This window comes from Pan troglodytes, chromosome 6 (genome assembly GCF_028858775.2).
Source record: "Pan troglodytes isolate AG18354 chromosome 6, NHGRI_mPanTro3-v2.0_pri, whole genome shotgun sequence".
Lineage (NCBI taxonomy): Eukaryota > Metazoa > Chordata > Mammalia > Primates > Hominidae > Pan > Pan troglodytes.
Genome location: NC_072404.2, coordinates 11,236,523 through 11,256,688, shown reverse-complemented (window position 1 = coordinate 11,256,688; position 20,166 = coordinate 11,236,523). Strand labels below are relative to the sequence as shown.

The following is a 20,166-nucleotide window of genomic DNA, read 5'->3' as shown; positions in this document are numbered from 1 at the left end:
ACGAGGTCAGGAGTTCGAGACCAGCCTAGCCAATATGGTGAAACCCCGCCTCTACTAAAAAAATACAAAAAAGTAGCCGGGTGTGGTGGCGGTCGCCTGTAGTCCTAGCTACTCGGGAGGCCGAGGCAGAAGAATTGCTCGAACCCAGGAGGCGGAGGTTGCAGTGAGCCGAGATTGTGCCACTGCACTCCAGCCTGGGTGGCAGAGCGAGACTCCGTTTCAAAAAAAAAAAAAGGCGGCGGCGGGGAAGGTGGTCTCACTGTGTTGCCCAGGCTGGTTTCAAACTTTTGGGCTCAAGTGATCCTCCTGCCTCGACCTCCCAAAGTGCTGGGATTACAGGTGTATACCACCACGTCTGACTAATTAAAAAAAAAATTATTTTCGTGCAGATGGGGTGGGGTCTCCTTATGTTGCCCAGGATGGTCTTGAACTCCTGGGCTCAAGCAGTCCTCCTGCCTTGGCCTCCCGAAGCGTTGGGATTACAGGCGTGAGCCACCACACCTGGACATCAGTATTTTTTTTGTTTTTTGCGACAGAGTCTCACTCTTGTGGCCCAGGCTGGAGTACAGTGGTGCAACCTCAGCTCACTGCAACCTCTGCCTCCCGGCTTCAAGTGATTCTCTTGTCTCAGCCTCCCGAGTAGCTGGGATTACAGGCTCGTGCCCTCACGCCTAATTTTTGTATTTTTAGTAGAGACGGGGTTTCACCATGTTGGCTGGGCTGGTCTCGAACTCCTGGCCTCAAGTGATCCGCCTGCCTTGGCTTCCCGAAGTGCTGGGATTACAGGCGTGAGCCACCGCGCCTGGCTGTCAGTATTTGTAAATGGTTGAATGCCATCCCACTGCCTGCCTGTCTCCTGCCACTGACCCTGCTGGCGGTTGGTGGTTTGGTTGGTGATGGTGTTTTGCTGTCGTAATTACCAAAGCAGGCAGCGTCTCTGTTTTGCGTACAGAACTTCTATCACGTCGGAAGTTATTTTCTTATTTACTTTTTTTTTTTTTTTACAAAAAAGTAGGGGAAGGCTCCCAGCCGTGGGTTTTCTGATCAAAGGGAAAGAAACAGTTACTGGCTTTATCTGATTATAACAGTAATTTGGAAGATAAAGAAAAGAAAAATCCATTCAGGCCTTTTTTTTTCTGCTGTCATTTCCTTTTGTTCCCCCGTGGGTACAGCTGCAGGGACATGTACCAGGAGCTGCAGCTATCTGCTTAATGACGGATCCCAGAGATAAGGGGACAGCGCCACTAACATTCTTTCAGCGCCTAAGATGCCTCTGATTCCAGAAGGATGACTTGCATTAAAGAGTTCAGCAGCAACAAGAAAATAAAACACACAGACACACACACACACACACACACACACACACACACACACACACACATATATATTTTTCCCCCCCAAAATGGGGATTAAACTGTATATTCTTTTTCCCTAGAACATACCATTTTTTGTTTCTTTTAATGCTCTCTGCTTTGACTTTCATTTTGGATATGGACGCTGTGACTTCTGTTGTTGTCTTGGTAACATTTGACCATTGTTATCTTTATTTATTACTTTTCTACCTCTCCTGGCCTTGGCCATTTGTTTTGGTTGTTGTTGTTGTTTGTTTGTTTTTTGACACAGAGTGTCACTCTGTCGCCCAGGCTGGAGTGCAGTGGCACGATCTCGGCTCACTGTAACGTCCGTCTCCTGGTTCAAGCGATTCTCCTGCCTCAGCCTCCCGAGTAGCTGGGACTACAGGCGTGTGCCACCATGCCCAGCTACTTTTTTATATTTTTAGTAGAGATGGGGTTTCACCGTGTTAGCCAGGATGGTCTCGATCTCCTGACCTCGTGATCCGCCCACCTTGGCCTCCCAAAGTGCTGGGATTACAGGCAGGAGCCACTGCACCTGGCCTTTTTTTTTTTTTTTCCTTAATTTTATTTTATTTTTGAGACGGAGTTTTGCTCTTTTTTGCCCAGGCTGGAGTGCAGTGGCGCGATCTCGGCTCACTGCAACCTCCGCCTACTGGGTGCAAGTGATGCTTCTGCCTCAGCCACCCGAGTAGCTGAGATTACAGGCACCTGCCACCATGCCCAGCTAATGGCCGTTTGTTTTAGACGTGTCCCTTTTAGAAAGTGTAGATTTTTTAGCTGGGCATGGCGGTACATGTCTGTAGTCCAAGCTACTTGGGAGGCTGAGGCAGGAGGATTGCTTGAGCCCAGGAGGTTGAGGCTATCAGTCAGCTGTCATTGTGCCATGGCACTCCAGCCTGGGCAACACAGCGAGACCCTGTCTCAAAAACAACAACAAAACAGAGAGTGAAAAAACGGAGGCAGCCTACAGGCCCTTCTCATCACGGGGGTGGTTAAAGTAAGTGCATTACGGTTTCTCCATACCTTGGCTCAATAGGTTGCTGTTAAAGTGAAGCTCCTTTCATATGTATCAGTCATGTTGAGGGGAAACGTTGCAAAGCAGGACTATTGGTAAATTCCCACTTTTTTTTTTTTTTTAAATACTGTGTGTGCATGGTTGTGTCTGCGTAGCCTTCATATTTACAGGGTTGTGTGTGCTTGTGGAAAGTTCTAGAAGGATACACCATGCTGTTACTAGTAGCTGACTCTGTGGAGTTGGTAGGAGGGTCACTGGAGAGGAACTTGCAACATATATACACTTCAGTGGTGTCTTTTTTGGGCAGACGGGGCAACAAGTAATATATACTAGTAATAAGATAATACACGTTAAAAACAGCTTGTAATCCCAGCACTTTGGAAGGCCAAGCCGGGAGGATTGCTTGAGACCTGGAGTTTGAGACCAGCCTGGGCAACATAGCAAGACCCTGTCTCTAAAAAAATAAAAAATAAAAACTTAGCTGGGTGTGGTGGTGTGCACCTGTAGTCCAGCTACTCAGGAGGCTGAGGTAGGAGGATAACGTGAGCCCAGGAGGTCGAGGCTGCATTTAGTGGTGATGGTGCCACAGTCCTCTGGCCTGGGCAACAGAGAGAGACCTTGTCTCTAAAAAAAAAAAAAAAAAAAAAAATTGCAGGGCGCGGTTGCTCACGCCTGTAATCCCAGCACTTTGGGAGGCCGAGGCGGGCAGATCACAAGGTCAGGAGATCGCGACCATCCTCGCAAACACGGTAAAACCCCGTCTCTACTGAAAATACAAAAACATTAGCTGGGTGTGGTGGCGGGTGCCTGTAGTCCCAGCTACTCGGGAGGCTGAGGCAGGAGAATGGCGTGAACCCGGGAGGCAGAGCTTGCAGTGAGCCAAGATCGCGCCACTGCACTCCAGCCTCGGTGACAGAGCGAGACTCCGTCTCAAAAAAAAAAAAACCGAAACCAAAAACGCTTGCAGGGAGAGAGAGAAGGGGTGTTTTGTTCCTCCCGGGAGGGCACACTTGGGGTGGCACAGAACTTGGGGGTGGGTGAGTGAGGGGGACAGGGGTGCTGCCTGCGCTTTCCCTGCCGTTTGATGGCTCCTCTCTGCTGCTTCCTCCTCCAGAAGAAGAAAGGGAAAGAGTCTGGGCCAGGAGCTGGGCTGCCGCCGCCCCGAGCTCCTGCCTTGCCCTCTGAGGCCAGGGCTCCTCACGCCAGCTCCCTGACCGCTGCCAAAAGGAGCAAAGCCAAGGCCAAAGGGAAGGAGGTGAAGAAGGAGGTGAGGCTCACCGTGCCCTGGTTGGGGGCTGTGGGGGGCTCAGCCATGCTCCTGTGGTCAGGGCAGGGGGCTCCACCTGCTGCTCTGTATTCACCCTCCCTATAGCTGTGGCTCAGAGAGGTTGCGGGTGACGAGGGTGATGTGGCCGTCCCCACACTCCAGGGATAAGGAGATACTTGGGACTCTGCTCCTGTCCTCAGGAAATGTCTGCTCTAGCGGGGGCGAGGGACACTGGAACAGACACGAGGAGACCTGGGTGACAGGCCCCCAGCCCAGCACCAGGTCCTCACAGGGCCCTCAGGCTTGGGTGAATCTGCCCGAGTGGCAGATGATGGCATGTCCACTCCCCACACCTGCTAGCCCCTGCCCGAGTGGTTTTTCCTCAAGCCCATTGGGTGGAGATGCTGCTGAAGTTTCTCTAAGAAGGGAACGGAGGCACCTGCCATAGTGATGGACAGAGGTATGGTAGTGAGTACTGAGTGCTGAGTGCTGATACTGAGCACAGAGTACTGAGTATTGAGCACTGAGTACTGAGCATGGGCCAGCTGGGTTTTGGGCCCATTTCACCTTCCCCCTGGCCTCTGGGGTGTCCCTAACTGGGATCCCTGCCATGCACATGACAGATTCCCCCTGCTGCCTGACTGTGGCTCCAGGTTTCCAGAGAGGGTCCCCAACCCGGCAGGACCCCTGTTCAGGTCCTAAGTCATTTGTCGGCCATGTTCTGTCCCCAGAACCGCGGCAAGGGGGGTGCCGTGAGCAAGCTGATGGAGAGCATGGCAGCCGAGGAGGACTTTGAACCCAACCAAGACTCGAGCTTCTCTGAGGACGAGCACCTGCCGCGTGGCGGGGCTGTGGAGCGGCCGCTGACCCCGGGTGAGTGGCCATGATGCCACATGTGCCGGGCGGGGCTGCTGGAGCCTCCCTTAGGGGAGGCAGATCTGAGCAAGGCTTGAGACGGAAGGGCTGGGCTAGCTGGGGGCAGGGAACCACAGGAGCAGAAATCCTGAGGCTGAGTTATCCGGGTTGATGAGAAGGCTGGACTGGCTGCAGCTTAGTCAACTGCAGATGAGGCAAGAGAGCGGCCTTGGGACCAGGGAGGAGGCAGGTCCTGCGGGGCTTGGGAAGGAGTTCCGTGTTGGCCCTAAGGAAAATGCGAAGCTCTCTGAGGTTAGATGTGGGGATGTGATATGGTCAGATTGGCTTTAAAATGAGCTGTCTGGGCCGAGCGTGGTGGCCCATGCCTGTAATCCCAGCACTTTAGGAGACCGAGTTGGGCAGATCACCTGAGGTCAGGAGTTCCAGACCAGCCTGGCCAACATGGTGAAACCCTGATTCTACTGAAAATACAAAAATTAGCTGGGTGTGGTGGCGGGCGCCTGTAATCCCAGCTACCCGGGAGGCTGGGGCAGGAGAATCACTTGAAACCAGGAGGCGGAGGTTGCGGTGAGCCAAGATCATGCCATTGCACTCCAGCCTGGGCAAAAAGCAAAACTGTGTCTCAAAAAAAAAAAAAAAAAAAAAAAAAAAAGCTGTCTGGTGCTGCACAGAGAACGAGTGGGGGCCCCAGGGAAGGCAGGGAGTCCAGTTAGGAGGCTGTGCTGTCCAGGCGAGAGTGGGTTGTAGCCTGGGGCTGCCATGGGGGCAGCAGGGAAGGAGGCGGGGCAGGGTGCACACATTAGGAGGGAGTGTGGATGGGAGGTGGGGTCGGGGGTGCAGGCAGAGGAGAGGGGAAGGGAAGGGTGAGGACAGGTGTGGGGGTGGGGGGAGGCCCTGTCCCTGAGACCCGGGTCAGGGAGCGTCATATGCTGGGCTTTGATGACTCAATTGGGAAGTCACGCCCAGGCTGGGACCCAGGGGTCTGTAGCCCAGAGGCGAAATCGTGGGTATGGATGGGGGAGCGAGTGAGGAGGAGTCGGCCGCCCCAAGGCTGCATTGGTCACCTGCCGCTATGTGACAACCAGCCGCCGCCTGTGTGCGTCTCAGGGGCATGTAGGGCTGCTGGGTGGCCATGCAGACCCCCAGTGGCCTTGCTCCTACGGTGATGGGCTGGCCAGGGGTCAGCTGCTCCAGGTCTGTGGTCCTCTCTGCGTGTGTTGTTTATCCTGCCAGACCCGTGGCTTAAGAGGAAAAGTTGGGCTTAAGAGCTCTCTCGAGGCCTAGGCTCAGCATTGGGCCCCGGCCACTTCTGAGAGCCACATGGCCAAGCCCAGCGTCAAGGTGTGGGAAGTCGACTCTGCCAGTGACAAGGCCACAGGCAGGCACAGCAGGGATACGGCCGTCCCAACCATCCCTCTCCCAGCGAGCCATCTGGGTAATGAGAATGTCGGGGACAGACCAGGTGAAAGGTCCCACTGAGGAGGAAGGGCAGGCCCAAGTGTCTTGGCAGGGGCAGGGAGAGGGAGGGAGCAGAGGGTTGGGGCAATGAGAGGTGACCGCCGTCGGGAAGTTTGCCCCCGGGCATTCATTTCCGCCAGAAAGAAAAAGTGGATGGAAAGTCTCAGAGGTAGGTGGGGTGTGATCACATGCACCTGTAATCCCAGTGCTTTGGGGGGCCGAGGTGGGAGGATCACTTGAGACCAGGAGTTCGAGATCAGTTGGGCAACGTAGTGGACCCTGTCTCTACAAAAAATAATTAGCCAGGCGTGGTGGTGTGCACCTATAGTCCCAGCTACTCAGGAGGCTAAGGTGGGAGGATGGCTTGAACCCAGGAGTTCGAGGCTGCAGTGAGCTATGATCTTGCCACTGCACTGTAGGCTGGATGACAAAGCAAGACCTTGTCTCTGACATCATGATGATGATGATGATGATGATGATGATGATGATGATGATTATGATTATTATTATTATTGAGACGGAATCTGACTCTCTGTCACCCGGGCTGGAGTGCAGTGGCGTGATCTCGGCTCACTGCAGCCTCTGCCTCCCAGGTTCAAGCAATTCTCTTGCCTCAGCCTCCCAAGTAGCTGGGACTACAGGCGTGCACTGCCACACCTGGCTAATATTTGTGTTTTTAGTAGAGACAGGGTTTCACCATGTTGGCTAGGATGGTCTTGATCTTCTGACCTTGTGATCTGCCCGCCTCAGCCTCCCAAAGTGCTGGGATTACAGGCGTGAGCCACCGCGCCTGGCTTGAAAAAATTATTAAAAAAAAGAAAGAGGCCGGGCACGGTGGCTCACACCGGTAATCCTAGTACTTGGGAGGCTGAGGCGGGTGGATCACCGGAGGTCAGGGGCTCGGGATCAGCCTGGCCAACATGGTGGAACCCCGTCTCTACTAAAAATACAAAAAGTAGCCAGGCGTGGTGGCAGGCGCCTGTAATTCCAGCTGCTTGGGAGGCTGAGGCAGGAGAATCGCTTGAAACTGGGAGGCAGAGGTTGCAGTGAGCCGAGATCATGCCATTGCACTCCAGCCTGGGCAACAAGATTGAAACTCCATCTCAAAAATAAATAAATAAATAAATAAATAAAGTCCTAGAAGTTTGGCTGTGGGCAGCAGTAAGAGGGGGCAGACATCATGATGGAGGATCGTCGCTGTGAGTGTCCGGTGATGGCTGGCACCCAGAGCTTCATGCCAGGCCCAGAGGCTGCTGGTCTTGAGGTGGGAAGAGGCAGCAGGTGCAGGCTTTCATCTCTGGGTTCACACCCACCTGGGGTCTTTGCAGACATCTGGGGCCAGGCAGGGGAGGGGGCTGGGAGGAGAGGGGCTGGCCACGGCACCCTGTACATGCCCACTGGTACACACAGGTCTGCACGGGTACACACACAGGCAGACGAAGAAGTGCACACGTCTCAGCCCCACAGGCCCACCCGGCACCAGGGCCTCCATTCCAAGGGGATGACTTGGGGGTAACGGGAGGAGGGAGAGGTGTCGCAGACGCCTCTGGCTCCAGCCTCGCCTCACGATCCAACCCCTGCAGCCCCTCGCTCCTGCATCATCGACAAGGATGAGCTGAAGGACGGCCTGCGTGTGCTCATCCCCATGGACGACAAGCTGCTGTACGCCGGGCACGTGCAGACCGTGCACTCGCCAGACATGTGAGTGGGGTGGGAGGTCCGGCACAGAGCCCCGTGTCCCATACCCGCCCCGTGTCCCGGCCGCCTCTGTGCCTGGCTGCTTCTCCTTTCTGGGCTGTGGTTTCCCCCGATGGCACAGGGCAGGGGCATGAGTGGGCTCAGAGCTGACGTGGAGGCCCTGGGCACTTTGAGGGAGTACTGGGTGAACCCTCCCAGGGGCTGGGCGCGGCTGCTCCGCAGCGGGAAGGGGTGAGAGAGCGTGCTGGCCTCTCTCAGGATCTGGACTGCGCCAGCCTTGCGTGCTCTGCAACCCCTAGTCCTACAGATGAGGAAAATGAACCCAGAAAAGGGGGAGAATTCCCAAATTCAGCAAGTCAGCAAACCTCTAAGTCCTGGTGTCACCTCCCAGTGGTCTAGGAGGCAGTGCTGGTGCTGGTGGGATTGAGGCCCTCTGGGGAGGTCTCGGCCTCTGCCACCTCACGCCTCGTTTGCTCCTACAGATACCGTGTGGTGGTGGAGGGTGAGCGGGGCAACCGGCCCCACATCTACTGTCTGGAGCAGTTGCTGCAGGAGGCGGTGAGAGGGGGAGGGGCGGGGCCTCGGGAGGCTCGGGGTGGGCTGGGTGTCCAAGGCCATGGCCATAACTGTGTCCACACCTTGCACTCATCCCATGCCCTTCTAGATCATCGATGTGAGGCCAGCCTCCACTCGCTTCTTGCCACAAGGGACCAGAATTGCAGCCTACTGGAGCCAGCAGTACCGCTGTCTCTACCCAGGCACTGTGGTCCGAGGTGAGATGCCTCCTCCCCAGCTCTCCCCTGCCGCCTAACATCTCAGTATGGACTTGTTTGGCTACTAAAACACAACTCTAACTGGCTTAAGAATAAAGACTTGTGGGCTCCCATAACTGAAAACTGTATGGCCTTCAGGCATGATTGGATCCAGGCACCATTTAAACGATGTCATCAGGACTCCAGCTCTGAGTATCTGTCAGCAGTGCTGTCATCTGTGCTGGCTTCACACTAGCTCCTTGGAGACTGTATTTTACCATCTTAAGAAATCTTATCATTGGAGGATTTCTCAGTGTCGGTTTTCCCACACAAGTTTTACTGTGAACTGACTTGGGCCACATGGTTTTCATTGATCCTACCGCTGTGAGTCTGATTGACCGGGCCTGGGTCAGATTCTCATCCCTGGGGCTAAGGAGTGAGGTCACCTCCCTTTTATTCGTGGGCTGAGAAAGATGGGAGGGTGGCTTCCCCTGCAAAGTGGACATGTTGTTAGAATAAGAGAGAATGAGGCTGGATGTGGTGGCTCACGCCTGTAATCCCAGCACTTTGGGAGGCCGAGGTGGGTGGATCACTTGAGGTCAGGAGTTCAAGACCAGCTTGGGCAACGTGGTAAAACCCCGTCTCTACTAAAAATACAAAAATTAGCTGGGCGTGGTGGCAGGTGCCTGTAATCCCAGCTACTTGGGAGGCTGAGGCAGGAGAATCACTCAAACCTGGGAAGTGGAGGTTGCAGTGAGCCAGGATTGCACCACTGCACTCTAGCCTGGGTGACAGAGTGAGACTGCGTCTCAAAAAAAGAAAAAAGAATGGAGGCTGGATGGAGAAAAGCAACAGGTACCCTAGGAAATGTAGGTGTGGATATCAGACAGGCAAGAAAGACAGTCAAATGGTCCAACCCTTAGCTTTTGCAAAAGCAATGTATCCTAGAGAGGGGGTATGGATGTGGATTAGACATACCCCGCCCGTGCAAAAAAAAAGCCCACTCATATGCCAAATACAGTCCACTGCTTGGCCTACCATCCATTCATACCCAGAAGATGGAAGCCAGTGCCAGCTCAGCAAAACAACAGATGAGTGGTCCAGCCTGAGTAGAGGATCTCAGGCCAGGAAGACTTAGTTTTTTCCATCATATTAGTCACTCATTTATCATCCAAATTCTGAAAGTGCTGTTAATAAGGCAGAAGTTGGCCTTAGATTCGGATTTCCTGGCACATGCTGTCCCCCTGTACTGGGAGGTGCTGGCTGTGTTCTAGGCCTGTCTCATGGGTATCATTCTGGATTCTTGGGCCTTCCCTGTCCCTCATCCTGGGAACCGCTTTTGTTGCGTTGCATGTTTTTCTCTTTTTTGGTTCAGTTCCTTGTTTTAAGCAGTGGATCTTTCAGTAGCTTTCTGAGGAAGAGTCTGTGGGAGTTAAATTTCTCACATCCTTGTATGTTTGTAATCGCTTCATTCTACCCTGATTTTTTAGAGATAGCTGAGCTGGGTACCCTTATTCTTTAGAGATAGTTGAGCTGGGTATAAATTCGCGACTGGAAATAGTTCCCCTCACCATTTCAAAGACATTTTTCTATTTTTATCTTGCTTCCCATGTTGAAGACATTCAAAATTGTGATTCCAAAATCATTGTAGGAGACCTGCTTTTTTATCTCTGGAAACTTTTAGGATCTTCTCATTATCCCTAGATCTGGAATTCTGTGTGTGTGTGTGTGTGTGTGTGTGTGTGTGTGTGTGTGTGTTCTCATCATGCTGGGTATCTGCAGAGGGAGGCTTTGATTTTGAAGCAAATTTCCTTCATTCTTGGAAGCTCTACTTGTAGCACAACTTGGATAACTTCTCTTGTGAATTTCATGTTTTCCCTGGAACTTGGGCTAGTCCCATGGCCCCTGGTGTGTGTGTCTTTTTTTCTGTTAATATTTGCTTATTTTGTTCAACTTACGGAGAGATTTTCTCTACTTTTATCTTCTAACCCCTTCTGTTTTCTTGAATTTTAAAATTTTCTGCTGTCATTTAAAAAAATTCTCCACCAGCTGCGGTGGCTCACGTCTGTAGTCCCAGCAATTTGGGAGCCTGATGCGGGTAGATCACTTGAACCCAGGAGTTCAAAACCAGCCTGGGCAACATAGCAAGACCCTGTCTCTACAAAAAGATACAAAAATTAGCCAGGCTTGGGCCAGGCATGGTGGCTCACACCTGTAATCTCAACACTTTGGGAGGCCAAGGTGGGCAGATCACCTGAGGTCAGGAGTTTGAGACCAGCCTGGGCAGCATGGTGAAACCCCGTCTCTATTAAAAATACAAAAATAAGCTGGGCGTGGTGGTGGGTGCCTGTAATCCCAGCTACTCGGGAGGCTGAGGCAGGAAGGAATCACCTGAACCCGGGAAGTAGAGGTTGCAGTGAGCCGAGATCACACCGCTGCACTCTAGCCTGGGTAACATAGTGAGACTCTGTCTCAAAAAAAAAAAAAATTATTATCCAGGCTTGGTGGTGTGCACCTGTTGTCCTAGCTACTTGGGAGACCGAAGTGGGAGGATCACCTGAGCCTGGGTGGTTGAGGCTGCAGTGAGCTATGATTGCGCCATTGCATTCCAGCCTGGGTGACAGAATGACACCATCTCAAAAAAAAAAAAAAAAAACTTAAGAGTTCTTTCTTATTCTCTGAATATTCCTTAAATTTTTTTTTTTTTTAATCAACACATTTCTTTTTAAACTTTCTCAGAGGATTGTTTTTCATTTTAACTTTCTGTATTTTTTTTGAGACAGAGTCTTGCTCTGTCACCCAGGCCAGAGTGCGGTGCAGTGATTTCAGCTGACTGCAGCCTCCACCTCCCAGGTTCAAGTGATTCTCCTGCCTCAGCTTCTGGAGTAGCTGGGATTACAAGCATGCACCACCATGCCCAGCTAATTTTTTGTATTTTTAGTAGAGACAGGATTTCACCATGTTGGCCTGACTGGCCTCGAACTCGTGACCTCAGGTGATCTGCTTCTCTCAGCCTCCCAAAGTGCTGGGATTACAGGCGTGAGCCACTGCGCCTGGCCTCATTTTAGCTTTCTGCAGCTCCCTCTCTCTTCTCGGTCCCCCCTCCTTCTGCTTGCTGGTGCTGTGCCCTTCCTCTGGTTAGAACTCCTTAGGCGTCTGGGGACCCTGAATGAAGGGAACCTTATCAAGCCGATGGGAGCTCTGTGCACTCATGAGTGTTTGTCATAGTGGGTGGGCAGGAAGGTTTTGTTAGGGGGCTGCCCAGATTCTGCAAGACTCACATCCTTGGGGATGTAGTACCAGCATCTGGCGTTTGGGAAGAGGGCTGGGCTATCACCCTTTGGGGGGCCTGTCCAGCCTCCTCCCTGCGCTCAGTGTCCTTCAGTCTGGAGCCTCTCTCTAGGGTGAACCTCCCAGCTCCTGCCAGCTGGGCCACCCTCAGCCTGTTCAGTGTTGAGGTCTCCCTCAGTCCTGCCTCCGGAGGTGCTTGGGGCCTCTCCAGCACGAGCCTTGGCAGGATTCTCTTGGGAAAACCACCTCCTCCTCGTGGGTATCACCTCCTCCTAGGAGATCAAAGCCCGTTCCTGCACGTTCATCCCAGCATCTCTCTGGAAATGCCACGGTCTCCCACTGCCGCCCTCCCCTTTCCCATTCTTTGTGTCCTTCAGGGTTGACACCTGCGTCCCTCCTTTGCTGTGGTTGCAGGAGGGTCTTGTGCATGAGCGGGCGCAGGTGCATGTGCTCAGATGTCTTGTGTCACCCAAAGTCAGCTAGAAATGGGAGACCCAGGCCAGAGACAGTGGCTCACGCCTGTAATCCCAGCACTTTGGGAGGCTGAGGTGGGCGGATCATCTGAGGTCGGGAGTTCGAGACCAGCCTGACCAACATGGAGAAACCCCATCTCTACTGAAAATACAGAATTAGCCGGGCATGGTGGCGCATGTCTGTAATCCCAGCTACTTGGGAGGCCGAGGCAGGAGAATCACTTGAACCCGGGAGGCGGAGGTTGCGGCGAGCCAAGATCACGCCATTGCACTCCAGCCTGGGCATCGACAGCGAAACTCTGTCTCAAAAAAAAAAAAAAAGAAAAAAAAAGACCCATTTCTCCTGCCCGGGTGGCCTGGCTCTAACACCCACATTCTGAGCCACTGTATACCCTCCACCCATGTCCCCACTGCTGTACCATAGAGACCAGGGCTGCACAGGGGCCGGTTTCTGCCGTCCTGACCCCTGTGCCTCACTAGGGAGCTGGAGGTCCGAGGGCCTCCCCTGAGCCTGCCCTCTTCCCACAGGGTTACTGGACCTGGAGGAGGATGGGGACTTGATCACCGTGGAGTTTGACGACGGAGACACGGGCAGGATCCCCCTCTCACATATCCGCCTCCTGCCCCCTGACTATAAGATACAGTGTAAGTGACAAGCTCGTGACACCCGGGCTCCTGCCAGGGGCCGCCCACCCAGGCTCTCGCCCTCCAAGCCCGGCTCTGGGCTCTGTCTGAACTCATTTGGAGCCACAGGTGATGGAAGCAGCAGAATCCATGGGTGGGCTCCCGTGAGATCTCAGGGCTCCTAGGTCCTGGGTCCATGAGGACAGCACAAGCCCAGTGGCCCAGGCCATGGGAAGCTGATCAAAAATTGTTAATGGCTGGGTGCGGTGGCTCACGCCTGTAATCCTAGCACTTTGGGAGGCCAAGATGGGCGGATCACGAGGTCAAGAGATCGAGACCATCCCAGCCAATATGGTGAAACCCTGTCTCTATTAAAAATACAAAAATTAGCCGGGCGTGGTGACATGCGCCTGTAGTCCCAGCTACTCGGGAGGCTGAGGCAGGAGAATCCCTTGAACCTGAGAGGCAGAGGTTGCAGTGAGCTGAGATCCTGCCACTGCACTCCCATCCTGGCGACAGAGCGAGACTCTGTCTCAAAAAAAAAAAAAAAAAAAACCCAACAAAAGTCAGCATCTTTATCCACCTGTCCCGGTTCCACAAAGTGCTTTGTTTTACTTCATTATTCGGGAGCCTCTGGCTGCTCCCTGCAGACGGGGTTTCTCCTGCTGGACCTCACAGCCTGTCATGGGAGCCCACCCGGGGTCAGCCACCTGGTGTCGGTTGCTTCCGCCCCCATCCCTGATCCCCGGGACAGACCAGGGTCTTGGAAGCTCCAAGCTGGGGACCCCAGGCCTGATGAGCCACTCTGTCCTCTGCCCCACAGGTGCTGAGCCGTCCCCGGCCCTCCTGGTGCCAAGTGCCAAGCGCCGGAGCCGGAAGACCAGCAAAGACACTGGGGAGGGCAAAGACGGTGGCACGGCTGGGTCGGAGGAGCCAGGAGCCAAGGCCCGTGGGCGTGGGCGGAAACCCAGCGCCAAGGCCAAGGGTGGTAGGTTGGCCCGGTCCCCAGGGCAGGGTGGTGGGCGGATCTCCTTCGTGCATTCAAACTCAGGGCTTGGGAACCTGCCAAAGTGCCTGCCTGCTGTCTGTAAGAACTCTGAGCCGGGTGCAGTGCCTCACACCTGTAATCCCAGCGCTTTGGGAGGCCAAGGCGAGCAGATCGCCTGATGTCAGGAGTTCAAGACCAGTCTGGCCAACATGGTGAAACCCCGTCTCTACTAAAAATACAAAAATTAGCTGGGCATGGTGGTGAGTGCCTGTAATCCCAACTACGTGGGAGGCTGAGGCAGGAGAATCACTTCAACCTGGGAGCTGAAGGTTGCAGTGAGCCAAGATCGCACCATTACACTCCAGCCTGGGCGACAAGAGCGAAATTCCATCTCAAAAAAAAAAAAAGAAGAGAACTCTGCACCTGCACTGCAGGGCTGTTCTGACCAGGTGACAGATGAGGAAACTGAGGCTGAGGGAGGCAGGTTGGTTTGTCAGAGGCACAGCTGAGCTGCAGCTGGCCTGTGTTTCTTTCCAGAATCCAGAGAAAATACTTCGTGCAGGCTGAAAGCAGAGGAGGACCCGCTTTGGGGCCAACACAACTTAAGGTTGTTATAGGGGAACCGCCGAAGGAGGCCTAAGAAGGCTGCAGCCAGGTTCCGCTCAAGAAATAGCAGGGCCAGGATTGAAACCAGGCCTTTCTGCTGGGCGCAGTGGTCCACGCCTATTCTCAGCACTCTAGGAGGCCCAGGCACAGGGATCGCTTGAGCCCAGGAGTTTAAGACCAGCCTGGGCAACAGAGCAAAACTGTATCTCTACAAAAAAATAAATAATAATACAAAAAATTCCCCAGGCATAGTGGCGCATGCTTGTGGCCTCAGGTTACTTGGGAGACTGAGGCTGGAGGCTCACATGAGCCCAGGCAGGTTAGGGCTGCAATGAGCCCTGATGACGCCACTGCATTCCAGCTTGGGTGACTGAGACCCCATCTCAAAACAAAAACAAAAACAAAACTCACAGAAGCAGGCCTTTCTGATAAAAGCCACAGCTCATCTCTGCCAGGAAGCCCCCGCCCCAGCTTCTCATCTGTTTTGTTTTGCAGACAGAGCCGCTACCCTGGAGGAGGGGAACCCAACAGATGAGGTCCCCAGTACCCCCTTAGCCCTGGAGCCGAGCAGCACCCCAGGTTCCAAGAAGAGCCCCCCAGAGCCTGTGGACAAGCGAGCCAAGGCCCCCAAGGCGCGCCCGGCACTGCCGCAGCCCAGTCCCGCACCACCCGCCTTCACCAGCTGCCCAGCACCCGAGCCATTTGCAGAGCTGCCAGCTCCTGCCACCACCCTGGCCCCAGCACCCCTCATCACCATGCCTGCCACACGCCCCAAGCCCAAGAAGGCGCGGGCAGCCGAGGAGTCGGGTGCCAAGGGCCCTCGGAGGCCGGGGGAGGAGGCCGAGCTGCTTGTCAAACTGGACCACGAGGGTGTCACGTCACCCAAAAGCAAGAAGGCTAAAGAGGCCCTGCTGCTCCGGGAGGATCCGGGGGCGGGGGGCTGGCAGGAGCCCAAGAGCCTCCTGAGCCTGGGCAGCTATCCCCCCGCAGCCGGCAGCAGCGAGCCCAAGGCACCCTGGCCCAAGGCCACCGACGGGGACCTCGCCCAGGAGCCCGGGCCAGGGCTCACGTTCGAGGACTCTGGGAACCCCAAGAGCCCAGACAAGGCCCAGGCTGAGCAGGACGGGGCCGAAGAGTCCGAGAGCAGCAGCAGCAGCAGTAGTGGCAGCAGTAGCAGCAGCAGCAGCAGCAGCAGCAGCGGCTCGGAGACAGAAGGGGAGGAGGAAGGCGACAAGAACGGGGACGGGGGCTGCGGCACCGGGGGCCGTAACTGCAGCGCTGCCAGCTCCAGGGCCGCCTCACCGGCCTCCTCCTCCTCCTCCTCATCCTCCTCCTCCTCATCCTCCTCCTCCTCTTCCTCTTCCTCCTCTTCCTCCTCCTCCTCCTCTTCCTCTTCGTCTTCCTCCTCTTCCTCCTCCTCTTCCTCGTCCTCCTCCTCCTCCTCCTCCTCTTCCTCCTCTTCTTCCTCCACCACAGACGAGGACTCTTCCTGCAGCTCGGACGATGAGGCAGCCCCCGCCCCCACGGCTGGCCCTTCCGCGCAGGCGGCGCTCTCCACCAAGGCCACCAAGCAGGCCGGCAAGGCGCGGCCCTCGGCCCACTCCCCAGGCAAGAAGACGCCCGCGCCCCAGCCCCAGGCGCCTCCTCCGCAGCCCACACAGCCTCTGCAGCCCAAGGCTCAGGCCGGGGCCAAGAGCCGACCCAAGAAGAGAGAGGGCGTCCACCTCCCCACCACCAAGGAGCTGGCCAAGCGGCAGCGCCTGCCGTCCGTGGAGAACCGGCCCAAGATCGCCGCCTTCCTGCCAGCCCGGCAGCTCTGGAAGTGGTTCGGCAAGCCCACCCAGGTGAGCAAGCTCGCGCCCGGGCACGGCTGAAGGGCCGGGGGCCTTGTGTCTCTCTGCTGGGCCCACGGCTTCATGCTGTGTCTCCGTGTGTGGTAACCTTCCAGAACCCCAGGGTGGAGGGCTGGCGTCCCACTTTATGGATGGGTACACTGAGTCTCAGAGTGTCCTCAGGCACCTGGGTCTGTCGGACTCCGATGCCTGAGTCCTTCAGAGCAGAGCGGTCCTGCCCTCTGGTCCCGGGACGCAGAGCCACCCTCGTGGAGCCCAGAGGAAGGAAACGTGCAAAGATCAGCACAGACCCACAGGCGTCAGCGCCACGTGGAAGGGGCTTTCCAGGCCTCTGGGATTTTTTTCTTTTTCTTTTTTTGAGACTGAGTCTCTCTCTGTTGCCCAGGCTGGAGGGCACCCTCTGCCTCCCGGGTTCAAGCAATTCTCCTGCGTCAGCCTCCCAATTAGCTGGGATTACAGGCGCACGCCACCACGCCTGGCTAATTTTTGTATTTTTAGTAGAGATGGGGGTTTCCCCATGTGGGTCAGGATGATCTCAAACTCTCCTGGCCTCAAGTGATCTGCCTGCCTCGGACTCCCAAAGTGCTGGGATTACAGGTGTGAGCCACCACGCCTGGCTTTTTCTTTTCTTTCTTTTTTTCTTTTTTTTTAAGAGACAGGATCTTGCTCCGTCACCCAGGCTGGAGTGCAGCAGTGCCATCGTGGCTCACTGCAGCTTTGAACTTCTGGGCCCAAGCAGTTTTCCCGCCTCAGCCTCCTGAGTAGCTGGGACTACAGACATGTGCCACCATGCTACCCAGCTGATTTTTAAATATTTTTGTAGAGACAGGGTCTCACTGTGTTGCTTGGGCTGCTCTTGAACCCCTGGGCTCAAGTGATCCTCCCGCCTCGGCCTCCCAGAGTGCTGGAATTCCAGGTGCGGGGCCTGACAGCCTGTTGTGTGTGGCATTTGAGTGTTCCCAGCCACGCCCCGGGCTTCTGGCCAGTAGTGTGGCAGTCCCAGCAGAAGGTACCTCCTTCCCGGGTTTGCTAGCAAAAGTCCAGATTGAATCTCCTTGGCCTGGCCAGGATCATGTGCCCACCCCGAGTGAATCAATATGGCCTGGAAGACAAAGTCCTGGCTGGCCAGGTCGGGGTCCCGTGTGCCCTGCCTGCAGCAGTGGGTTAGCTGTTCAGAAGGAGCCCTTCCAGCCTGCCTGTGGCTGTCTACACACACGCACACACACTTGCACACAGTGCACTCAAAAGCACAGGCACATGCACACACATACGCACACACGCACACATATGTGTGCACATATACACGAATGCACATACAGCCACACACAAAAGCAAGTACACACACACGCAGATGTACATGTGAATGCAGGCACGTACATGAACCATGTAAACATGAACATGCACACACGCACACAAATACACTACACCCACGCAAATGCACACTTGCACACGTACACAAACGTAGGCACATACATGCGTGCACATGCATCCATGCACATGTGCACGCACACGAGTACACGTGCACACGAACACACATGCACACACACGAACACACGTGCACACACATGAACACGTGCACAAATGCACAGATGAACATGTGCACACACAGGCACATATACATGGCAGGACCCAGTGTGAGAAGTGGTGGTTCAGACAGGCTGGCAGGGAGCCCCCAACGTGCTATAGGTGTGGGGCAGGAGCACCTGCATGTTCCAGAAGGGGTCAATGGTGTCTCAGGCAGCATTTCCAAAGCTGCTCTAGAATGGAGTTTCAAGTCTCTCTTGCCCAGGTGCAGTGGCTTAAGTCTGTAATCCCAGCACTTTGGGAGGCCCAGGCGGGAGGATCACTTAAGCTTGGGAGGTCAAGGCTGCAGTGAGCTATGATTGTGCCACTACACTCCAACCTGGGCAATAGTGTGAGACCTTGTCTTGAAAAAAATAATAGTTTTAGCCGGGCGCAGTGGCTCACACCTGTAATCCCAGCACTCTGGGAGGCCCAGGCAGGAGGATCACTTGAGGTCAGGAGTTCGAGACCAGCCTGACAACATGGTCAAACCCCGTCTCTACTAAAAATACACACACAAAAATTAGCCGGGCATGGTGGTGCACGCCTGTAATCCCATCTACTTGGGAGGCTGAGGCAGGAGAACTGCTTGAACCTGGGAGGCAGAGGCTACAGTGAGCCAAGATCGTGCCACTGCACTCCAGCCTGGGCGATAGAGTGAGACTTCATCTCAAAAAGAATAATAATAATAATAACAATTTTTAAAAGATAAAAAAGGCCAGGTGTGGTAGCTCACGCCTGTAATCCCAGCTCTTTGGGTGGCTTATGTGGGAGGATCACTTGAGGCCAAAAGTTCAAGACCATCTTGGGCAACATAGTGAGACCCCCATCTCTACAAAAATAAAAATATTAGCCGTGCATTCCTGTAATCCCATCAACTCAGGCGGCCGAGGGAGGAGGATGGCTTGAGCCCAGGAGATCGAGGCTGCAGTGAGCTATGATATTACCACTGCAGTCCTGCCTGGGTGACAGAGCAAGACCCTTTCTCTGAAAAAAGTAATTTTCAAAAGAAAAATAAGGCCAGGTGCAGTGGCTGACACTGCAATCCTAGTGCTTTGGGAGGCAAAGGTGGGAGGGTGGTTTGAGGCCAAAAGTCTGAGACCATCCTGGGCAACATAGTGAGATCTTGTTCTCTACAAAAATAATCAAAATTAGCCGGGCGTGGTGTGCGCCTGTATTCTCAGCTCCTCAGAGGCTGAGGTGGGAGAGGATTTCTTGAGTCTAGGAGTTCGTGGCTGCAGTGAGTCATGATGGCGCCACTGCGCTCCAGCCTGGGCAACAGAGGGAGACCCTGTCTCAAAAATAAAAAGTCTCGTAGCAGCAGAATGCTTAGATCAAGGGAAGCGCCTCTTGGAGACCCAGCATGTCAAAGAGATGGAAGAGGGGCTTCCCCACTTGAAGCGAGACAAGGCGCTTCCTCCTCTCCCCACAGTTGGACAGGGGTTGACTTAGAGGCCGAGGGCCCAGAGTCCCAAGCGGCAGAGCCTGCCAGGCGGTGGGCTCCTCGGGGCTGCGCCAGGGCCTGTGCCGTGACACACGTGTCCTTGCAGCGGCGTGGCATGAAGGGCAAGGCCCGCAAGCTCTTCTACAAGGCCATCGTGCGCGGCAAGGAGATGATCCGTATCGGGGACTGTGCCGTGTTCCTCTCTGCCGGCCGCCCCAACCTGCCCTACATCGGCCGCATCCAGAGCATGTGGGAGTCGTGGGGCAACAACATGGTGGTCCGCGTCAAGTGGTTCTACCACCCCGAGGAGACCAGCCCGGGCAAGCAGTTCCACCAGGGCCAGGTGAGCCTGCGGCCCGGCTGCGGCCCCCCCGGCTGGGGCCCCCAGTCCTAGGCGGTGTAGGGCAGACCTGAGGGCGAGGCGTTCTGGGTGCTGGAGCATCAGCAGCCCTGCCCAGTGGGTCAGCCCTGTCCTGGGGCCTGGGGTCGGGTGCAGCAGCCCCGGGGCTCACCCAAGCCCCTCCTCTCTCCCCCACACAGCACTGGGACCAGAAGTCCAGCCGCAGCCTCCCGGCGGCCCTGCGGGTCTCCAGCCAGAGGAAGGACTTCATGGAGGTAGGTGGTGGTGGTGGTGGTGGTGGTGGTGGTGGTGGGCGGGTTGGGGATGGCTGCCTCCTTCCGGGCAGCTCAGACAGGGCCCGGCTCAGCATCTGCTGCTCTGTCCCCCATGGTCTCCCTCAGCCTCTGACCTCCTGTCCCCCCTGCCACTCTCAGTGCCTGGCTCCTGTTCTCTGTCTCTCCTGGTCTGTGCGTCTGTCTCTGGGTCTTCTCTGCTCTCCCAGTGTCTGTCTCTGAGTCTCCGGCCATTCTTGCCCTCTGACTCTCTCTGGGTCTCTCCCAACC

At 55.2% G+C, this 20,166-nt stretch overlaps 1 protein-coding gene across 9 annotated transcripts in view; it reads left to right on the top strand.

Annotated features, from left to right (window-relative positions):
• The window catches only part of TNRC18 (trinucleotide repeat containing 18), a 119,151-nt gene that overhangs the window by 97,128 nt on the left and 1,857 nt on the right, over positions 1–20,166 (top strand). For all 9 annotated transcript variants that reach the window (XM_054655453.2, XM_016957059.4, XM_016957060.4 and 6 more), the window contains 10 exons: positions 3,485–3,637; positions 4,369–4,510; positions 7,555–7,672; positions 8,152–8,227; positions 8,334–8,442; positions 12,714–12,830; positions 13,633–13,797; positions 14,899–16,247; positions 19,370–19,606; positions 19,804–19,878. In XM_054655453.2, coding sequence (XP_054511428.2) covers positions 3,485–3,637; positions 4,369–4,510; positions 7,555–7,672; positions 8,152–8,227; positions 8,334–8,442; positions 12,714–12,830; positions 13,633–13,797; positions 14,899–16,247; positions 19,370–19,606; positions 19,804–19,878 — 2,541 coding nt within the window. The remainder of the gene's footprint in view (positions 1–3,484; positions 3,638–4,368; positions 4,511–7,554; positions 7,673–8,151; positions 8,228–8,333; positions 8,443–12,713; positions 12,831–13,632; positions 13,798–14,898; positions 16,248–19,369; positions 19,607–19,803; positions 19,879–20,166) is intronic.